The 20,471-nt window shown below is 39.8% G+C and overlaps 2 protein-coding genes across 7 annotated transcripts in view; one reads left to right on the top strand and one right to left on the bottom strand.

Moving 5' to 3' along the window:
* Positions 1–20,471, bottom strand: part of USP35 (ubiquitin specific peptidase 35) — a 140,442-nt gene that overhangs the window by 81,474 nt on the left and 38,497 nt on the right. The window contains exon 11 of one of the 3 annotated variants that reach the window (XM_037840829.1): positions 11,679–13,947. The exons of 1 other annotated variant lie outside the window; for it this stretch is intronic. In XM_037840829.1, coding sequence (XP_037696757.1) covers positions 13,762–13,947 — 186 coding nt within the window. In that variant the 3' untranslated portion in view covers positions 11,679–13,761. Of the gene's footprint in view, positions 1–11,678; positions 13,948–14,460; positions 14,475–20,471 lie in introns of those variants that run through there. One more of the 3 variants, XR_005217514.1, reaches the window with a different exon arrangement.
* Positions 1–20,471, top strand: part of GAB2 (GRB2 associated binding protein 2) — a 175,670-nt gene that overhangs the window by 142,809 nt on the left and 12,390 nt on the right. For 2 of the 4 annotated variants that reach the window (XM_037840833.1, XM_037840836.1), the window contains exon 3: positions 15,990–16,248. In XM_037840833.1, the coding sequence (XP_037696761.1) occupies positions 15,990–16,248 (259 nt within the window). The remainder of the gene's footprint in view (positions 1–15,989; positions 16,249–20,471) is intronic. The other 2 variants (XM_037840835.1, XM_037840834.1) reach the window with 2 other exon arrangements.

The raw sequence follows: 20,471 nt of genomic DNA, 5'->3' as shown, positions 1-20,471 counted from the left end.
ATTATTTATATTAGCCTTTAGTAGTTTGATCCAGCAAATATTTACTTACCATGCAAATGTGAGTAACATTGTAAACTCACAACAGAATAGCTGGTTCAGCCAGCCAGTGTCCTTCCTGTTGATCAGATCTCAGGACTTGACGGCCCACACACACACATTAGAGAGAATACATCTTCATTCTAACTGGTAGTTTCCTTTTGGTTTAGTGGCAGAAACCCTGGACTAGAGATCTGAATTTAGTTCCAGGATTCACTTCTGACCTATTGTGTGACCTTGTGCAAGTAGTCTTACTTTTTTGGGGCTGCAGTTTCTCCAACTGTAAATGGAAGATTGTGGGGGGGGGGGGGGGAGGCTGTTTTGATCATTGAAGCTCGGAGGCCCCTTCCAGTTGCCACATTATGAGTTACTGTATAGGGTGGAGTTATTTTATATTTAGCCTTAAATTCATGAATAACTTCTCTAGTTATGATGTCTACCAAAAAATTTTGAAGATTACTTCTTAAGTAATTTCAGGTTTGTGATTTTGAGTTAAAATGACCTGGAGCTTTGATCCAATCTTGCCTTCAGGACCTAGCAATAGGCTTTCATTTTTAGAATTCTTCACCCATCTGTTCCTTGTTTTTCAATAGTTTTCCATACGGACCACCCACCCCTTAGGATACTATACCATTCTGTATTCAGAATTCGTTCATCAAGCATTTTCTTCCTGTTAGAATCCTTAGAATTCTATCACCATTCCACAGGTGAGAAAGAATGGACTTCTAGACAGTGAGACCTTTTTCAGATCTGGACTATGCCACTTCCTAATTGTGTGACACCAGAAGTTACGTTATTAACTTCTCAGAGTTTCAGTTTTCTCATGGAAAAAAATATATATGTATATGTGTGTGTGTGTGTGTGTAATAATATGGGGTAGACTAGAGACAGATGGTAGGTACTTAGTAACTGGCAATTGTGATCATTATAGTCGGTATTGTCCTTATCCTTCTCAGACATTCCCCACATAGACATCTACACAGGGTATAGCTGTGACTCCATCAGTGACAATTACCTTCCATTTATCCGCAGTAGCTTAGAAAACAACTTATACTTCTTGGCCAATCTCAAGGTCTCAACACAGTGTGTGCTCCAGAGATAGACCAATAAGAATGACTGGGTTCTATGCTAAATGCTTTATGTAAAATGATCTGTAAATCCTCACTACATTATCTCTGTGGCTCAAAGAGGTTTATGTAACATGTCCAAGGCCACGGAGCCAGGAGGGAGCAGAGCCAGGCTTTGAATCTAGCCTGACCTCTATCATGTTGTTTGGTCTACTACTTTACCTGTTAAAGCCTAGGGGTACTGAGACCACTGAGGCTTGAGGGTGGGGATGTTTGGGGGAGGGGGGAGGATAAAAATGAAAAGGGCATTGAGATAAGGGAACTAGTCATTATTTGGCCAGTCATCTTTTCCAGAAACTGCAGCCAGTCTCCCCCTTCCTGCTCCTGTTATCACTAGCCAGTTGATGGCTGGGCTGGGCTGGGTTGGGCTCCTCTCCTGAAATCCTTCAGAGCTTTCCTGTTCTAGAATTCTGCAGGGAGGTGGGAGGAGTGTTTGTATGCTGGGCAGGCTTCCCAAGGGTGATTGTGGAAAGGAAAGGGAGTGATTTTGTAGAGCCCTAAAAAGAAGCCAGGAAGAAGAGAAAAAAATAAAACCCTGTTTAAAAGAAAACAAATTGACTCAGGCATTTGTTGGCATTATCTTTAGTCTAGACTTGGAGATAGAAGCCTGGGCTAGGAGTCTGGAAACCTCCTTTTTCTTCTTGGTGTACAGCTGACCTTCCTAATGACCCAAGGCACATCATTTCAACAGCCTTACTGCTGAGTATCAGAAACAACCCGGTCATACTGTTTTGTTATATATATATATATATATACACACACACACACATACATACATATATATAAAACTTGATTTTTAGAGCAGTTTTAGGATTACAGAAAAATTGCACTGAAAGTATAGAGTTCCCATACCCTCCCTTCCCACACACCTACATGCATAATTTCCCTTATTATTAACATCTTGCATTAGTGTCGTACATTGTTTACAATGGATGAACCAATATTGATAGATTATTTTTAACTCAAGTCTGTAGTTTACATTAGGGTTCACTTTATGCCAGCCATATATTTTTTAATGTTTATGTTTTCCTTTATTGGAGATTGGAAATATTCCATATTTCATACATGAAGTTCCCAGGTAATAATAATCAATAAATCTTATTAACATTTTAGATGTGTGCAGGAATTTGTTTTCACACCTATCATCCCATTAAACTTGCAATAGCCCGGTGAGATAAGCAGGTCAGGGATTATCCTCCCAATTTTACAGGTGTGGGAGTGGAGCCCAGAGGCAGAGCCAGATCACCAGTCTCTGGACTCCTGTCTTGTGCATGGGGTCCACTCACTGGAAGGTAAAATTTCAACCCATTTGGGTCTTCTGACTCAAAACTCTGGGTTCTTCCTCCTTTATTTGGCTGAAACTCACAATGCTCTGTTGTGAATATGGGGTGAAGGCCTGAACAGTGGGGTTGGAGGAAAGCAGGAATGAGGTTTGGGGAACTTAAGGTAGGAAGAGGTAAATGTCTCTAATTCCAATACACTTTATTAAGGACTTCATATTTACTGAATGTTCAGTTTTTTTCTTCACGGGAAAAAGAAAGAAATACTAAAAAGGTTAGATGTACTCAATTAGACTACTGTTAATCTTTTTTTTTTTTTTAATCATCATTTTATTGAGATATATTCACATACCACGCAGTCATACAAAACAAATTGTACTTTCGATTGTTTACAGTACCATTACATAGTTGTACATTCATCACCTAAATCAATCCCTGACACCTTCATTACCACACACACAAAAATAACAAGAATAATAATTAGAGTGAAAAAGAGCAATTGAAGTAAAAAAGAACACTAGGTACCTTTGTCTGTTTGTTTGCTTCCCCTACTTTTCTACACATCCATCCATAAACTAGACAAAGTGGAGTTTGGTCCTTATGGCATTCCCAATCCCACTGTCAGCCCTCATAAGCTACATTTTTATACAACTGTCTTCGAGATTCATGGGTTCTGGGTTGTAGTTTAATAGTTTCAGGTATCCACCACCAGCTACCCCAATTCTTTAGAACCTAAAAAGGGTTGTCTAAAGTGTGCGTAAGAGTGCCCACCAGAGTGATCTCTCGGCTCGTTTTGGAATCTCTCTGCCACTGAAGCTTATTTCATTTCCTTTCACATCCCCCTTTTGGTCAAGAAGATGTTCTCCATCCCACGATGCCGGGTCTACATTCCTCCCCGGGAGTCATATTCCACGTTGCCAGGGAGATTCACTTCCCTGGGTGTCTGATCCCACGTAGGGGGGAGGGCAGTGATTTCACCTTTCAAGTTGGCTTAGCCAGAGAGAGAGGGCCACATCTGAGCAACAAAGAGGCATTCAGGAGGAGACTCTTAGGCACAAATACAGGGAGGCCTAGCCTCTCCTTTGCAGCAACCGTCTTCCCAAGGGTAAAACTTATGGTAGAGGGCTCAACCCATCAAACCACCAGTCCCCTATGTCTGTGGTCATGTTAGCAACCATGGAGGTGGGGTTGGCGAATACCCCTGCATTCTCCACAGGCTCCTCAAGGGGGCACTACATCTTTTTTTTTTTTTCCTTGTTTGTCTTTTTTCTTTTTTCTTTTTCTTTTTTTTTTAACTTTCCCTTCTTTTTCAAATCAACTGTATGAAAAAAAAAGTTAAAAAGAAAACAAACATACAATAAAAGAACATTTCAAAGAGACCATAGCAAGGGAGTAAGAAAAAGACAACTAACCTAAGATAACTGCTTAACTTCCAACATGTTCCTACTTTACCCCAAGAAAGTTACATACTATAGCAACATTTCAGTGAACTTGTTTCTACTACATCCATCAGAAATTAACAGACCATAGTCATTTCTGGGCATCCCCAGAACGTTAAATAGCTTATCTGTTCTTCTTGGATTATTGTTCCCCCTTCCTTAATTGCTCTCTACTGCTAGTTCCCCTACATTCTACATTATAAACCATTTGTTTTACATTTTTCAAAGTTCACATTAGTGGTAGCATATAATATTTCTCTTTTTGTGCCTGGCTTATTTCGCTCAGCATTATGTCTTCAAGGTTCATCCATGTTGTCATATGTTTCACCAGATCGTTCCTTCTTACTGCCGCGTAGTATTCCATCGTGTGTATATACCACATTTTATTTATCCACTCATCTGTTGAAGGACATTTGGGTTGTTTCCATCTCTTGGCAATTGTGAATAGTGCTGCTATGAACATTGGCGTGCAGATATCTGTTCGTGTCACTGCTTTCCGATCTTCCGGGTATATACCGAGAAGTGCAATCGCTGGATCGAATGGTAGCTCTATATCTAGTTTTCTAAGGAACTGCCAGACTGACTTCCAGAGTGGCTGAACCATTATACAGTCCCACCAACAATGAATAAGAGTTCCAATTTCTCCACATCCCCTCCAGCATTTGTAGTTTCCTGTTTGTTTAATGGCAGCCATTCTAACCGGTGTTAGATGGTATCTCATTGTGGTCTTAATTTGCATCTCTCTAATAGCTAGTGAAGCTGAACATTTTTTCATGTGTTTCTTGGCCATTTGTATTTCCTCTTCAGAGAACTGTCTTTTCATATCTTTTGCCCATTTTATAATTGGGCTGTCTGTACTATTGTCATTGAGTTGTAGGATTTCTTTGTATATGCAAGATATCAGTCTTTTGTCAGATACATGGTTTCCAAAAATTTTTTCCCATTGAGTTGGCTGCCTCTTTACCTTTTTGAGAAATTCCTTTGAGGTGCAGAAACTTCTAAGCTTGAGGAGTTCCCATTTATCTATTTTCTCTTTTGTTGCTTGTGCTTTGGGTGTAAAGTCTAGGAAGTGGCCTCCTAATACAAGGTCTTGAAGATGTTTTCCTACATTATCTTCTAGGAGTTTTATGGTACTTTCTTTCATATTGAGATCTTTGGTCCATTTTGAGTTAATTTTTGTGTAGGGGGTGAGGTAGGGGTCCTCTTTCATTCTTTGGATATGGATATCCAACTCTCCCAGCCCCATTTGTTGAAAAGACCATTATGGCTCAGTTCAGTGACTTTGGGGGCCTTATCAAAGATCAGTCGGCCATAGATCTGAGGGTCTATCTCTGAATTCTCAATTCGATTCCATTGATCTATATGTCTATCTTTGTGCCAGTACCATGCTGTTTTTGGCAACTGTGGCTTTATAATAAGCTTCAAAGTCAGGGAGTGTAAGTCCTCCCACTTCGTTTTTCTTTTTTTAGAGTGTCTTTAGCAATTCGAGGCATCTTCCCTTTCCAAATAAATTTGATAACTAGCTTTTCCAAGTCTGCAAAGTAGGTTGTTGGAATTTTGATTGGGATTGCATTGAATCTGTAGATGAGTTTGGGTAGAATTGACATCTTAATGACATTTAGCCTTCCTATCCATGAACATGGAATATTTTTCCATCTTTTAAGGTCCCCTTCTATTTCTTTAGTAGAGTTATGTAGTTTTCTTTGTATAGGTCTTTTACATCTTTGGTTAAGTTTATTCCTAGGTACTTGATTTTTTTAGTTGCTATTGAAAATGGTATCTTTTTCTTGAGTGTCTCTTCAGTTTGTTCATTTCTAGCATATAGAAACATTACTGACTTATGTGCATTAATCTTGTATCCCGCTACTTTGCTAAATTTGTTTATTAGCTCTAGTAGGTGTATCGTTGATTTCTCAGGGTTTTCTAGATATAAGATCATATCATCTGCAAACAATGACAGTTTTACTTCTTCTTTTCCAATTTGGATGCCTTTTATTTCTTTGTCTTGCCGGATTGCCCTGGCTAGCACTTCCAGCACAATGTTGAATAACAGTGGTGACAGCGGGCATCCTTGTCTTGTTCCTGATCTTAGAGGGAAGGCTTTCAGTCTCTCACCATTGAGTACTATGCTGGCTGTGGGTTTTTCATATATGCTCTTTATCATGTTGAGGAAGTTTCCTTCAATTCCTACCTTTTGAAGTGTTTTTATCAAAAAGGGATGTTGGATTTTGTCAAATGCTTTTTCAGCATCTATTGAGATGATCAATTGATTTTTCCCTTTCGAGTTTTTAATGTGTTGTAATACATTGATTGTTTTTCTTATGTTGAACCATCCTTGCATGCCTGGAATGAACCCCACTTGGTCATGGTGTATGATTTTTTTAATGTGTCTTTGGATTCGATTTGCGAGTATTTTGTTGAGGATTTTTGCATCTATATTCATTAGGGAGATTGGCCGGTAGTTTTCCTTTTTTGTAGCATCTTTGCCTGGTTTTGGTATTAGATTGATGTTAGCTTCATAAAATGAGTTAGGTAGTGTTCCATTTTTTTCAATGTTTTGAAAGAGTTTGAGTAAGATTGGTGTCAGTTCTTTCTGGAAAGTTTGGTAGAATTCCCCTGTGAAGCCATCTGGCCCTGGGCATTTATTTGTGGGAAGATTTCTGATGACTGATTGGATCTCTTTGCTTGTGATGGGTTGGTTGAGGTCTTCTATTTCTTCTCTGGTCAGTCTAGGTTGTTCATATGTTTCCAGGAAATTGTCCATTTCTTCTACATTATCCAGTTTGTTGCCATACAGTTGTTCATAATATCCTCTTATAATTTTTTTAATTTCTTCAGGATCTGCAGTTATGTCACCTTTTTCATTCATTATTTTGTTTATATGGGTCTTCTCTCTTTTTGATTTTGTCAGTCTAGCTAGGGGCTTGTCAATCTTGTTGATCTTCTCAAAGAACCAACTTTTGGTGATATTTATCCTTTCTATTGTTTTTTTGTTCTCTATGTCATTTATTTCTGCTTTAATCCTTGTTATTTCTTTTCTTCTTCTTGGTTTAGGATTGGTTTGCTGTTCATTTTCTAGCTTCTTCAGTTGATCCATTAGTTCTTTGATTTTGGCTCTTTCTTCCTTTTTAATATATGCGTTTAGTGCTATAAATTTCCCCCTTAGCACTGCTTTTGCTGCATCCCATAGGTTTTGGTATGTTGTGTTCTCATTTTCATTCGTCTCTATATATTTAGCAATTTCTCTTGCTATTTCTTCTTTAACCCACTGATTGTTTAGGAGTGTGTTGTTTAACCTCCAGGTATTTGTGAATTTTCTAAGTCTCTGATGGTTATTGACTTCTAATTGTATTCCATTGTGGTCAGAGAATGTGCTTTGAATAATTTCAATCTTTTTAAATTTATTGAGGCTTGTTTTATGTCCCAGCATATGATCTATTCTGGAGAAAGTTCCGTGAGCACTAGAAAAGTATGTGTATCCTGGTGATTTGGGATGTAATGTCCTGTAGATGTCTGTTAAATCTAATTCATTTATCAGATTGTTTAGGTTTTCAATTTCCTTATTGGTCTTCTGTCTGGTTCATCTATCTATAGGAGAGAGTGATGTGTTGAAGTCTCCCACAATTATTGTGGAAACATCAATTGCTTCCTTTAGTTTTGCCAATGTTTCTCTCATGTATTTTGTGGCACCTTGATTGGGTGCATAGACATTTACGATTGTTATTTCTTCTTGCTGAATTGCCCCTTTTATTAGTATGTAGTGGCCTTCTTTGTCTCTCAAAACATCCCTGCATTTGAAGTCTATTTTATCTGAGATTAATATTGCTACACCTGCTTTCTTTTGGCTGTAGCTTGCATGAAATATTTTTTTCCATCCTTTCACTTTCAGTTTCTTTGTGTCCCTGTGTCTAAGATGAGTCTCTTGTATGCAACATATTGATGGTTCATTTTTTTTGATCCATTCTGCGAATCTATATCTTTTAATTGGGGAGTTTAATCCATTTACATTCAACGTTAAAACCGTGAAGGCATTTCTTGAATCGGCCATCTTATCCTTTGGATTATGTTTGCCATATTTTTCCCTCTCTCTATTAATATCCTTTATTGTACCCATACCGAATCTCTTTAGTACTGAACCTTTCTCCAAGTCTCTCTGTCCTGTCTTTGTTTCTCTGTCTGTAGGGCTCCCTTTAGTATCTCCAGTAGGGCAGGTCTCTTGTTAGCAAATTCTCTCAGCATTTCTTTGTCTGTGAAAAATTTAAGCTCTCCCTCAAATTTGAAGGAGAGCTTTGCTGGATAAAGTATTCTTGGCTGGAAATTCCTCTCACTCAGAATTTTAAATATATCGTGCCACTGCCTTCTCGCCTCCATGGTGGCTGCTGAGTAGTCACTACTTAGTCTTATGCTGTTTCCTTTGTATGTGGTGAATTGCTTTTCTCTTGCTGCTTTCAGAACTTGCTCCTTCTCTTCTATGTTTGACAGTGTGATCAGTATATGTCTCGGAGTGGGTTTTTTTGGATTTATTCTATTTGGAGTTCGCTGAGCATTTATGATTTGTGTATTTATGTTGTTTAGAAGATTTGGGAAGTTTTCCCCAACAATTTCTTTGAATACTCTTCCTAGACCTTTACCCTTTTCTTCCCCTTCTGGGACACCAATGAGTCTTATATTCGGACGTTTCATATTATCTATCATATCCCTGAGGTCCATTTCGAGTTTTTCAATTTTTTCCCCATTCTTTCTTTTATGCTTTCATTTTCCATTCTGTCATCTTCCAGGTCACTGATTCATTGTTCAACTTCCTCTAGTCTTGTACTATGAGTGTCCAGAATGTTTTTAATTTGGTCAACAGTTTCTTTAATTTCCATAAGATCATCCATTTTTTTATTTAGTCTTGCAATGTCTTCTTTATGCTCTTCTAGGGTCTTCTTGATTTCCTTCATATCCCGTACTATGGTCTCATTGTTCATCTTTAGTTCTTTGAGTAGCTGCTCTAGGTGTGTCTCTTCTGGTCTTTTGATTTGGGTGCTTGGGCTTGGGTTATCCATATCGTCTGGTTTTTTCATATGCTTTATAATTTTCTGTTGTTTTTGGCCTCGTGGCATTTGCTGAACTTGATAGGGTTCTTCTAGGGTTTGTAGACCAGTTGAAGTCCTTATCTCTAATTTATCAGATCTACAGCTTCGTGGAGTACACTTTCTCTAACTAACCAGCAGGTGGCGTCCACGAGCCACCTGTTCTCCACAAGCCAGATCTCCCCTGCTTAGCCTTTTTGGTGAGTGGGGGAGTGAGTCTTGTGGGGCCCAATTGGTGTACCAAGCTTGCGTGTGTAGTTGGTGTTGCCCACCCTGTATGTGGGGCGTGTTTCTGGGCAGTCGGGGAGGGGGTGGCCCTAACAATCAAATCTCCCTGATGATCCTAGAGTTTTAAAGCTACTGCAATAGTCTAATCCTTCAGTTCAGTCCTGCCACAGTTTGTCTCTACTACTGACCCACAAGTCTTTGGTATTGGCGTATGGCTCCTGAGACTTGCAAGTGGGCCCCTCTTCCAGGCTGTGCAACCCGGGTCCTCTGTTGAGGGATGACTGTGCTATGTCACAGGTGAGTGCCGTCCCCCCAGGGCAGTTCTGGGCTGCTGGGCTGTGTTGGGAGGCTCCCAGTCTGCTCAAATGATGGCTGAATGGGGCTCTGTTAATTCACACTGCTCCCCCTTCCCAGCTCTGGGACATTCAGCTGAGGTTGCAGGGAAGGCTAATGTCCACGCCCAGTTTTGTGGTGTGTGCCTGTTATTTGAAGCACTTCCGTCACACTGGGTTGTCTGGGGCAGCTCTGGGCTATGGGGCTGGCGATGGGCAGGAGTGTTTCCTGTCCACCAGGATGGTGGCTGTGAGCGGACACCCCCCTTTTCTTGGGAAGTTGTGTTGTTTAGTGAATTTTCTCAGCCACTGGATTATTGCCTTTTGTCTCAGAGCTCTCTTAGTTCTGCTCTTGACTTGACGTGCCCAAATTTCAATTCTTTGAAGCTTTCTGTATTGAGCTTCTTAGAGTAATTGTTTTAGAAAAAGCAAAAAGGATTTAAAAAAAAAAAAACAAACAAAAACAAAAACAAACAAACAAACAAAAAAAAAAACGGCCCTCCTCAGAGATCTAATGGGTTATTGAAATGCTAATAGACAAAGCAACCAGGGCCATTAAGGAAAGGTGCACAGGGCAGAGAGATCAGCCTTGCTTGGGGATTTGCATATGCGCCTCAAGGCCTGATCTCCGCCCTTCCCCTTTTTGTGTTCACCAGAACTCCAAAAATCCTCTGCTTTTATTTTGGAGTTTTTCGTGTTGTTTTTTTTTCTATGCCTGTCTCCTCTCTGCTGGGCTGGCTGCTCTCAGAGTCTCTGGTGTCTGGTCTCAGTCTATCTGTGGTTGGAGTTTGAATCAGTAGAATGAGTTTCCGATAAGAGCAGCCACTGCAATTCTCCCTTCTCCTTCCTGGAGCTGACAGCCCCTCCTCCCCCGGGACTGAGCCTGGCAGGGAGGGGCGCGGGTCCCCTGGCCGCAAAAACTTACAGATTTCGCTGATCTCAGCAGTTCCACGTTTTCATGAGTGTTGTATGAAGTATGCCCAAAGACAGATTGCTCTGTGGTGTCCAGTCCACGCAGTTCCTGGCTTTTTACCTACTTTCCTGGAGGAGTAACTAAAACATACAGCTCACCAGTCTGCCATCTTGCCCCGCCTCCCCCTACTGTTAATCTTTTGCATATATTTGACACTTCACACTTTGCAAAGGTTTTGTGTGTGTATATATCTATTTTTTTCAAAACCAGTTTTATAATTCATATACCATATGTCACCCATTTAAAAGGTAAAATTCACTGTTTTTTAGTATATTCACAGTATTTTGCAACCATCACTGCAATCTAATTTTTAGGACATTTTATCACCCCAAAAAGAAGCCTTGTACCCATTAGCAGTCATTCCCTAGTGCTCTCCTTCCCCATCTCCACCCTCCAACCCATGGCAATCACTAATCTGCTTTATATCTCTATAGATTTACTTATTTTGGACATTTCAAATAAATGGAATCATATTATACAAAGCCTTTTGTATCTGGCTTCTTTCACAAGATTAATACATATCGTGGCAGGTATCAGTACTTCATTCTTTTAATTATTGAACTATATTCCATTGTGTTCTAGTTTGCTAATGCTGCCAGGATGCAAAACACCAGAAATGGATTGGCTTTTATAAAGGGGGTTTATTTGGTTACACAGTTACAAGTCTTAAGGCCATAAAATGTCCAAGGTAACACATCAACAATCGGGTACCTTCACTGGAGGATGGCCAATGGTGTCTGGAAAACCTCTGTTAGCTGGGAAGGCACATGGCTGGTGTCTGCGCCAAGGTCTGGTTTCAAAATGGCTTTCTCCCAGGACGTTCCTCTCTAGGCTGCAGCTCCTCTTCAAAATGTCATTCTCAGTTGCTCTTGGGGTGTTTGTTCTTTCTTAGCTTCTCTGGAGCAAGAGTCTGCTTTCAGTGGCCGTCTTCAAACTGTCTCTCATATGCAACCCCTCCCTCAGCTCCTGTGGGTTCTTCAAAGTGTCCCTCTTGGCTGTAGCAAGCTCGTTCCTTCTGTCTGAGCTTATATAGTGCCCCAGTAAACTAATCAAGGCCCATGCTGAATGAGCAGGGTCACATCTCCATGGAAATTATCCAGTCAAAGTTATCACCTACAGTTGGGTGGGTCTCATCTCCACAGAAACAATCAAAGAATTACAACCTAATCAACACTAATACGTCTGCCCACACAAGATTGCATCAAAGATAATGGCATCTAGGGGTACATAGTACATCCAAACCAGCACACATTATATGGATATATCACATTTTGCTTATAAATTTGTCAGTTTGTGAACATTTGGGTTCTTTCTATTTTTTGGCTCTTAAGAATAATGGTGCTACGGACATTCATATACAAGTGTTTTGGTGTGTGTATTTTAGTCTGCTCTTCTCAAAAACTCTGTCAGATAACCAGGGCAAGAGGTAATAGTCCCTTTTGTAATGAGGAAGCTGAGACACACAAAGGCAAAGGGATTTGCCCAAGGTCAAATAGCAACAAAAGACAGCTCCAAGAACAGAGCTAGCCCATTGCATTTTCTGTTACATACACCATAGTTTCTGTTCTTTGAGATATTAGGAAATGTATTTGAAAACTTTAATTATAGGGTATAACACTGTGTGATGACTGAGCCTTGAATCCAGAAGCACCAGGCCTAGGAATCAGCCCTTTCTAGAATGTGGACGTAAAATGCATACCACTTACCAAAGGCAAATTGCCATCTGAAGGGAGCCTCATACAGTGAGGAAAATAAAACAGCACAGAACCCAAGTCAGCCAAAGCTCCTGCCTCCAGCTAATGAGGAACCTGACGTAGTCTCTCCCCAGAACCTCATCTGATCATGGTACATACTGCTCATCAGAATGGGGGAGATCTGGAGCGGGGGAGAACAGGGGCAGGAGTGGCAGGGATATACTGTGCCTTCTGAGTCTAAAATGGGAAACTTATTTTAGAAATTATCTCTCTATTCAACTTGTGATGATTTTTCCTGTGATAAGCAAGAAAAACTTTTTAGGAGTTTTAGGCTTTATGACACCAAGGAATAACCACATAATTCAGACAGAGATCTTTAAATTTGCAAAGAAGAAATGGGATTTTAGCAAGGTTTCATGCTAAAACAGATTTGAAAGAAATGTCTGGGACTGCAGACCATTAAACGAAGCTGGCTAGTTTCATAAACATGGTTTTATGATGGTAGAATGAAATTCCACGTTTCTGTTGCCAGTAAGTTCAATTCATCCTAATCCCTACTTCATCTTCTTATCAGACCTTGAAAATCTCTCTGATTTTGACCAAAAGAAACAGGCATATTGTATTTTTTGCACTCAGGAAAATTCTTTTATTCATTCATCAAATACATACTGAATACTACTACTATGCACCAGGACTGTTCTGGACACAGGAGATACAGATGTGAATAGAAAATGTTTTTAATTCCAAAAAAAATAGAACATGCAAGATTTTCTAGATCCCTTATGCATTTCATCCTTATAACCACTCATGATGATTTGTAAATAAGGAAACTGAGGCTCAGAGAGGTGAAGTGACTTTCCCAGGTATACAAGTAAATTGACTCTACAGCCTGAGCTCTAGGCAGATAGGCAGCTCCAGAGATGAGGATTGTTCACTCCTCTTTTATATATACCCATAGCCCTAGCATTCAGAATAGGGGGCATGAAGGATATATTGGGTGACAAGGCAGGAAAAGTAGGTTGTGACAAAATGGATTTTTCTTGTCCAGCTGAGGAACCTAGACTTTATTCTGAATGCAATGAGGAGCCACTGAATGTTATGAAGGGGGTACTGACTGTGCTATACATTTCATTTATTTAATCAACCCGTATTTGTTTTTCTCTTTAATGTTTTTATTTTTTAAATAATTTTAAACTTACAGGACAGCTGCAAAAATAATACAGACCCCATACAAAGAACTCCAGCACACCTCTGTACCCCAATTTCCAAGTTCTGCCAATTTTAACATTTTGCCACATTTTCCATATCATCATATCCATCCATTCATCTAGCTGTCTATTTATCAATCTATTTTCTGAACATTTGAGAGTAGGTTGTATACATCATGCTCCTTGAACATTTAAAACTTCCATGTACATTTCCTAAGAACAGTGATATTCACTGATCAACACCTATTTGTTGAGTTGTGTCACACACTGTGACGAGAGAGAGCTTGGTATTTTCCTGAAATTTTGTTTGAAACACAAGGAAGTATTGGTGAGAAGGAAGGTTGAAGAAATAAACAGAAAAATGATTTTTTAAAGAGCGTAAACTTTGTAAGTCCTCTTGAGGATAACAGGGAGCCATTGAAGAGTTTTAAGCAGGGCAATGACATAATGGCACAACATGGTTGTTAAGAACAGGGAAGACATAGGTAATTCCCAGGTAATGCCTAGGTTCCTGGCTTCAACAGCTGATTGGATGGTGATGTTGATGTACTTCAACTAAGAAAGAAAACACAAGGGGAAGAAGAGGGGTTCAGTTTAGACTGTTGAGCTTGACTTGCCTGTGGGACATCTGAATGGAGATGCCCATCAGGCAGAGGGATATACAACAGGGAACCCAGTAGAGAGAGCTGAGCTGGAGATTAAGATTTGAGAGTTATCACATAGGTGGTAACTGAAGCTGTGGAAGTGGACAAGAGTATTCCATGATGAGAGTCTCCACAGTACAGTGAAATGCAGGAGGGTCTGGGACAGAACCTGAAGAGTGCACCCCATTGAAGGAAGGGCAGAGCAAGAGGAATCCAAAAAGACAACAGAGAAGGGAGAATCCCACCAGAGGCTTTCTCTTTGCACCTTTCCTATGTCTTCTCTTTAGGCAGCAGTTTATGTTTATTCCTGGTGCTATGGCTACTTCCATCCACCAGCATAAACCTGCTCTCCTCTGCTGTTAGTGAGTTCATCTTGGAAATCTAATGGAGTAATGAAGCTATTGATCCTGTTAACAAACATCCAGTTCACTCTGAGACCTGTAATGAGAATTCATTTTGGAGGTCAACACAGCTGTCAGTGGAACAGTTTTTCACCAGGGGCCTATGGGCTTTTTCTGTTTTACACTGGCTGAAGTTGTCCTTGCCCAACATCAGAAACGACTGGCAAGTAATTAATGCTGTGGAACATTAATGAGCTGATGATCCTGCCTCAAGCCCTGAGAAGGGTATAGCTTAAAATAGGTCAGAAAACAGCAAGTGGAAATAGAACTGTGTCCCCTCTGATAGGACTTGAATAATCCTAGAAAGCCATTATCACCACCATTAGAACATTATCTTCCACCAGCTACCACATTGCCTGAAATTACATCTTTAGCCTTTTTTTTTCTTTTGAACGAGAAGTTTCACAATTGGAATTATTGAATGGAGAATTAATGTTTTTGCTTACTCTGCAAACATGGACTAAGAACCTTCTATGTATCTGGTCTTTGATGAGGTAAATGCTGGGACTGTAGAGGTAAGAACATCTCAGAGACCCATGGGCTAGGCAAAAGAAGCAGAGTCACAGTAGATATAAGGGAAACATGGGCCAAGTGCTCTTGGCACCCAGAAGAAGGACTGAGTGCAGGAAGATTTCAGAGACAATGTGATATCCATGTAGGTTCTTAAAGGCTGCATGTGAATTTGCCAACAGAGTAAAAGTGAAATCCAAGTGGAAGGAACAGCAAAAAAGAGACTGTTGTGTTGAGGGACTGATGATTCTTCCATATGCCTTGGGTATGTGAGGAGAAAAGCAGGAAATAGGTCAGACTGTGAAAAGCCTTGTATATTATGCTAAGGAATTTGGACTAAGCTTAGAGAGCCAGGCAAATGAATAATGCCCTTGGCTTGGGTGTAGCACGCTAAGCTGTTATCTGTCTTTAATACTCACTTCCTTTCTAACATAACAGATGAAAAATTGAAACTTAGGAGAGAAAAAGACCAATAGACAGAGAGTGGTGGGTACTAGAGTCAGCACGTGGGGGAAGAGAACCGTCCTTGGAGGACTTGGAAGGGCAGGCTGTAGGAGCCTGGAGACCAGTTTTAAGGGTTAGCTCCAGGTGTATTTCTTCTTTGGTCATTAACACAGTAAGGCACAGTCCAGGGCTCAAGTAATGAATCTTTGTCACACAAAGCCTCATTTACCAAAGCTAGCCTTAGCTTTGAGGGAGGAGGTCCTTTCCAGTTCCAGCAAGGTGATGACAGCAGGTGCCACCAAAGAGGAGAAAGGCAGTGATACTCATGGTTCCAGAAACGGGGCTTGTCTGAGGGCTTGGGTTGTGGCAGAGTGTGGGCTACAGGCTACTCCAGGGACAGTCCCTGAAGTCAGAGCATCTCCTCTTTGACCCATTCAGCCAAGAGGCTCCAGCCCGCTTCTTTGCTTGGGCAGAGAGGGAGCAAGTGTGTGCGAGGGAGAGAATGATGCTGCTTGATTCATGTTCCTCTGCTCCTAATTCTTTACCTTCTTCTGATGACCCCCTTTGGAATGAGAACACCTTTCCTTTTTATTCACAGAACTTTTCTCCTTTTCAGCAGACTCCCTGAGAAACATTTCCTCAGCTAGTCATGGTCCCCGCTCAGCTGAACTCAGCATCTCCAATCAGCACCTTCTCCGAGAACGGAAATCCTCAGCCCCATCGCACTCCAGCCAGCCAACCTTGTTCACATTTGAACCCCCTGTGTCAAACCACATGCAGCCCACCTTGTCCACCAGTGCACCTCAGGAGTATCTCTACTTGCACCAGTGCATAAGCCGGAGAGCAGAAAATGCAAGGTAGGAGGCTGCCTTGGGCATCAGTTCATTGCATGACTACTCACAGGGCCTACTCCTTTTCAGTTCCTATTTTTTAATTTAAAATTTATTTTCTAATTTAAAAGACGGGGTAAAATAATATCTTTTTAGGTGAACAAACAGATATAACAAAACATTTTTTGCATATGTAGCCTCCTCATTTTATTGTCTGTATTACTGTAAAAGTGATAATTGGGTTCCAGAGACACCTTCCATTATCAAAAATTATTCTATAAAAACATTTTTTTTGATTTGGGGAAAAAAGGCATATTAGGAGCTAGAGTTTCAAAATTGCAAAAACAAAGTTAATTTACTTGTTGGCCTTAAGAATAGAGCTATAGTTCTCCTCTGTGTGGGATTTGTATTATTTTTGTAACTGTCCCATAAGTTTGAAAGTACTTCAGAATAAAAAGTTTTTAAAAAAAAGAGTAGTGCCATAAAATCTTAGCACTGTTTGAACAAATCCATATCATACTATTACTCTAAAGTTGCACTATTTGATACAGTAGCCACTATCCATTCCACTTGTGGCTATTTAAATTTAAAATTTAATTAAAATTAAATAAAATTTAAAATTCAGCTCCTCAGTTACACTGGCCACATTTCATGTGCTCAGTAGCTACATGTGGCTAGTGGCTGCCATATTGGAAGCACAGATAGAAAGCATTTCCATCATCACAGAAAATTCTAGAGCAGGATACCAATCAGATTACGTGCCAATTTCTCATCAGAAACCGGGAGGTAAGAAGGCAGTGGGGCAAAATATTTAAAGTGCTGAAAGAAAACAGTTCAACCAAATCAGAAATGAAAGGGGGGAACACTACCACTGACTCACAGAAATAAAAAGGATGATAAGAGGATACTATGAACAACTATTGCCAAGAAATTAGATAACCCATAGGAAAAGGACAAATTCCTAGAAATACACAAATTACCTACAGTGACTCAAGAAGAAATAGACGATCTCAGCAGCCCAATGACATGTAAAGAGATTGAGTCAGTAATCAAAAACCTCCCAAAAAAGAAAAGCCCAGGATATTTTACATTTATATAACATTGTTACATTAACATAAATGTATCATAGATCTAAATGTAAAATCTAACACTATAAAACTTCTAGAAGAAGACATCTCGGTGCTCTTTGGGTAAGTAAAGATTTTTATATAGGACATAAAAAGCAGGAACCGTAAAAGAAAATAAAATGATGAAGTAGTCATTATCACAATTAAAACTTTTGCTCTTCAAAAGAGCCCATTAAGAAAATGAAAAGACAAGCCACAGAATGTGAGAAAATATTCCCAGTGGACTTGTATCAAGAATATATAAAGAACTTTTACAACTCAATAGAAAGGAGATAAATAATGCAATTTCTTTAATGGGCAAAAGATTAGAACAGACACTTCACACGCACAAAAAGATACAGAATTGGCCAATAAGCACATTAAAAGATGCTCAGTCATCAGGGGAGTACATATTAAAACTTCTGTGAAATTTTGCTTCATATCCACTGGAATGGCTAAAATCAAAGACTCTAGTTCTACTCTTCCCCCCCTCTCACTACTGCACTTGCTTAGTCTAATAAAAAGACTAACAATGCCAAGTGTTGGTATGGATCTGGATGAGCTTTACTGAAATTTACATGACATAGTAGGTGTTCTGGAAAAGATGGAAAAATGCTTTATAGTTTACAAAGCACTTTTACAGTAGATATCTCATTTATCTCCAAAATAATCCTATACAGTTACTTTTTAGTAGGGGCTTTAAAGAGAGAACCAGCTCATTCATTTCTGCTTAGCACAGAGTAGACATAAATAGTCTCAAGGTGTTAATATAGTGAAAGAGTAATTACTGAAGTTTCATACGTAACAGCCTTCCATCATTTCCCTTTTTCATTTTTGGAGGAATCTGATATAAGTTTACAATGAATTAAGCACCTTAGAGATGAAATTATGAATTATTTATCATTACTTTCACTGCATTAATAGCCACTATTCTTCCTTCAAGTACTAGATGGTATGACTTCCTGCTAAAATGACTTCAGTTCTCAAATTCCACTCAGCTAAAATAAGTACCTATTCAGAATAGTAATGCTAATGGAAGGAGTTTTGTACTAACACTGTCAAGACAAGCAGAGTCCTTTTTATGTTTTACGACAAATTAGTTCCACTGGATTTGTTTTTGCCTTCCAGTCTTTGGGGCCTCAGTCCAGATTCTAGCCATTCTCTGTCATCTTATTTTGAGGAAGCTATGAAACCTGTAACAGGTGATACACTGAGACAAGTCACATGCCCTGGGAAGCCTTTATTCTGGTGAGGGTTGTGGGGGGATTTGAAATGTCAAGTGATGAGACGCCAGAATGAAAGCATCATTGACTCAGTAGCAACATTGTACGGTAAGACGGTTGGTAAAAGGGAAAATCAGAAATGCCCATGCATTCCCCAGCCTTCCTTGACACATTCACCTAGTGACTTTGATTGACCAGAGGCAGAATATACAATTTTTAGTTTTATTCAGTTTCAGATATATGGCTTTGCTCTGTCACCAAAGAGAGAAGGCAGGCTCAAAATTGCTGCCAGAGGGGTTTGAAATACAAAGATTGCCTCACTTCTAGGCAGAATGTAAGACAGATCTTTCTGAGTTTTCTTCCCTCATAGGAAGGATCCATTTAAGATGAGTTAAATGCAGGATGGCCCAAATGACCTCTTAAGATAGCCAGTCAGTTATAGAACTCCAAATGGTAGGTAATTCACTTACAAGCGTTGATATATTAGATTTCCTTAAATGGGAATATACCCAGTAAAAAAAATTAAACTGGGCCCTTAACATTAAGATATTACAGTCTATCAGGTTGGAAAAGCAAAAAGGTGGTAGTAGTTATAGAAAACTTCACATAAAATTGTATGACTTGATTATACACTTTGGATGATTGTATGATATGTGAATATATCGCAATAAAATTGAATATAAAAAAATATATGGAAATGTGCAGAAAAACATGTATAAACTGAAGTGGCTAGAAAAACTAGGAAACTATTCCTAAAAGCCAAGGTAGGTAGAGTTGATAATAAGCGTAAAGCATATGCAAGCACTGGTGTGATAACCCACCTACCAACAGCCACTGGAGCAGCTGGCAGCCAGGAACAGGAAGGAAGACATTGAGCCGCTGGTTTGGGGGAGGAAAGTATTTTCTCCCAAACTTCTTTCTGTCCCAGAGACTCCCCTACACACTTGTATTCAAGTATCTTCCTGCACAAACTCTTCTGTTTGCTGTTTTCCTCATGTGATACATGAGGGTAATACCTGTCAGAACTGTTAGGAGGATTAAAAGTGACTTCACATGTCATGTGCCTGGTACTGATACCAAACAAATGCAGGGTTCTCTGCCTGATGCACTTAACGGTCAATCTATGATATTGGGGTTTCAAAGAGAGAAAGAGTTTATAGCTAAGCACAAAGCAGGAGATCAAATGGCCTACTGGCCCAAAAATCTGTCTCCTGGAATCTAAGGAGTTCAGGGTTTTATGGATTCAAATAAGGGGAGATGGAGTTGTTACCATTATAATATCAAGTACAAATGGGGCTGAGGCTACGCTAGAATGACCATTACAATAGTAGGTATAAACAAGGTTGAGACTAGTTGAGTTTCAGTAATTTCTGTTATTAACTTTTGTGTATTCTACAATATAGAAAGAAAAAACATCGTTATAATGATTCAGTAATCATAATCATTTGTTAATTCTTAATTTCTCAGTTATAGTACAGTGCCTTGCCCATTTTATGAGGTCCACAGCACTGGAGGAGAAGCCTCTATAATCCATTTCTCCATGTCTACTGCTTCCAAGTACTCAACCCACATTTAAAGGTTTATATGAAAGTAGTAAAGGCCACAAGAATTCTGAGTTCTCAGAATTTCCCCTCTTGATTCTTGCCCACTGTCACAGTGTGGACTGTGAGCAGGGAGTGCAGAGACCTGGGTATTTGAACCAGTTCTGCTGCGTTCTGAGTAGGTGACTTTGGGCAAGTCCGTTTTCCTTGTTCACTTCCTTTCATCTGCTGCCTGAAGCAATGATCAGTCCCCTTTAGCAGGCATTGGTGTCATCTACCAGGTGCCAGGCACTATGCATGGATACAAGCTACAGTCCCCCACCTTCTAGGAGCACATGGTCTTGTAGAAGTGGAAAGCCACAGACCCAAATAACTTTAAC

The sequence above is a fragment of the Choloepus didactylus genome, chromosome 6, assembly GCF_015220235.1.
Source record: "Choloepus didactylus isolate mChoDid1 chromosome 6, mChoDid1.pri, whole genome shotgun sequence".
NCBI classification, from domain to species: domain Eukaryota; kingdom Metazoa; phylum Chordata; class Mammalia; order Pilosa; family Megalonychidae; genus Choloepus; species Choloepus didactylus.
Note: the sequence above shows the minus strand (reverse complement) of the source record. Positions and strands in the feature narration are given on the sequence as shown.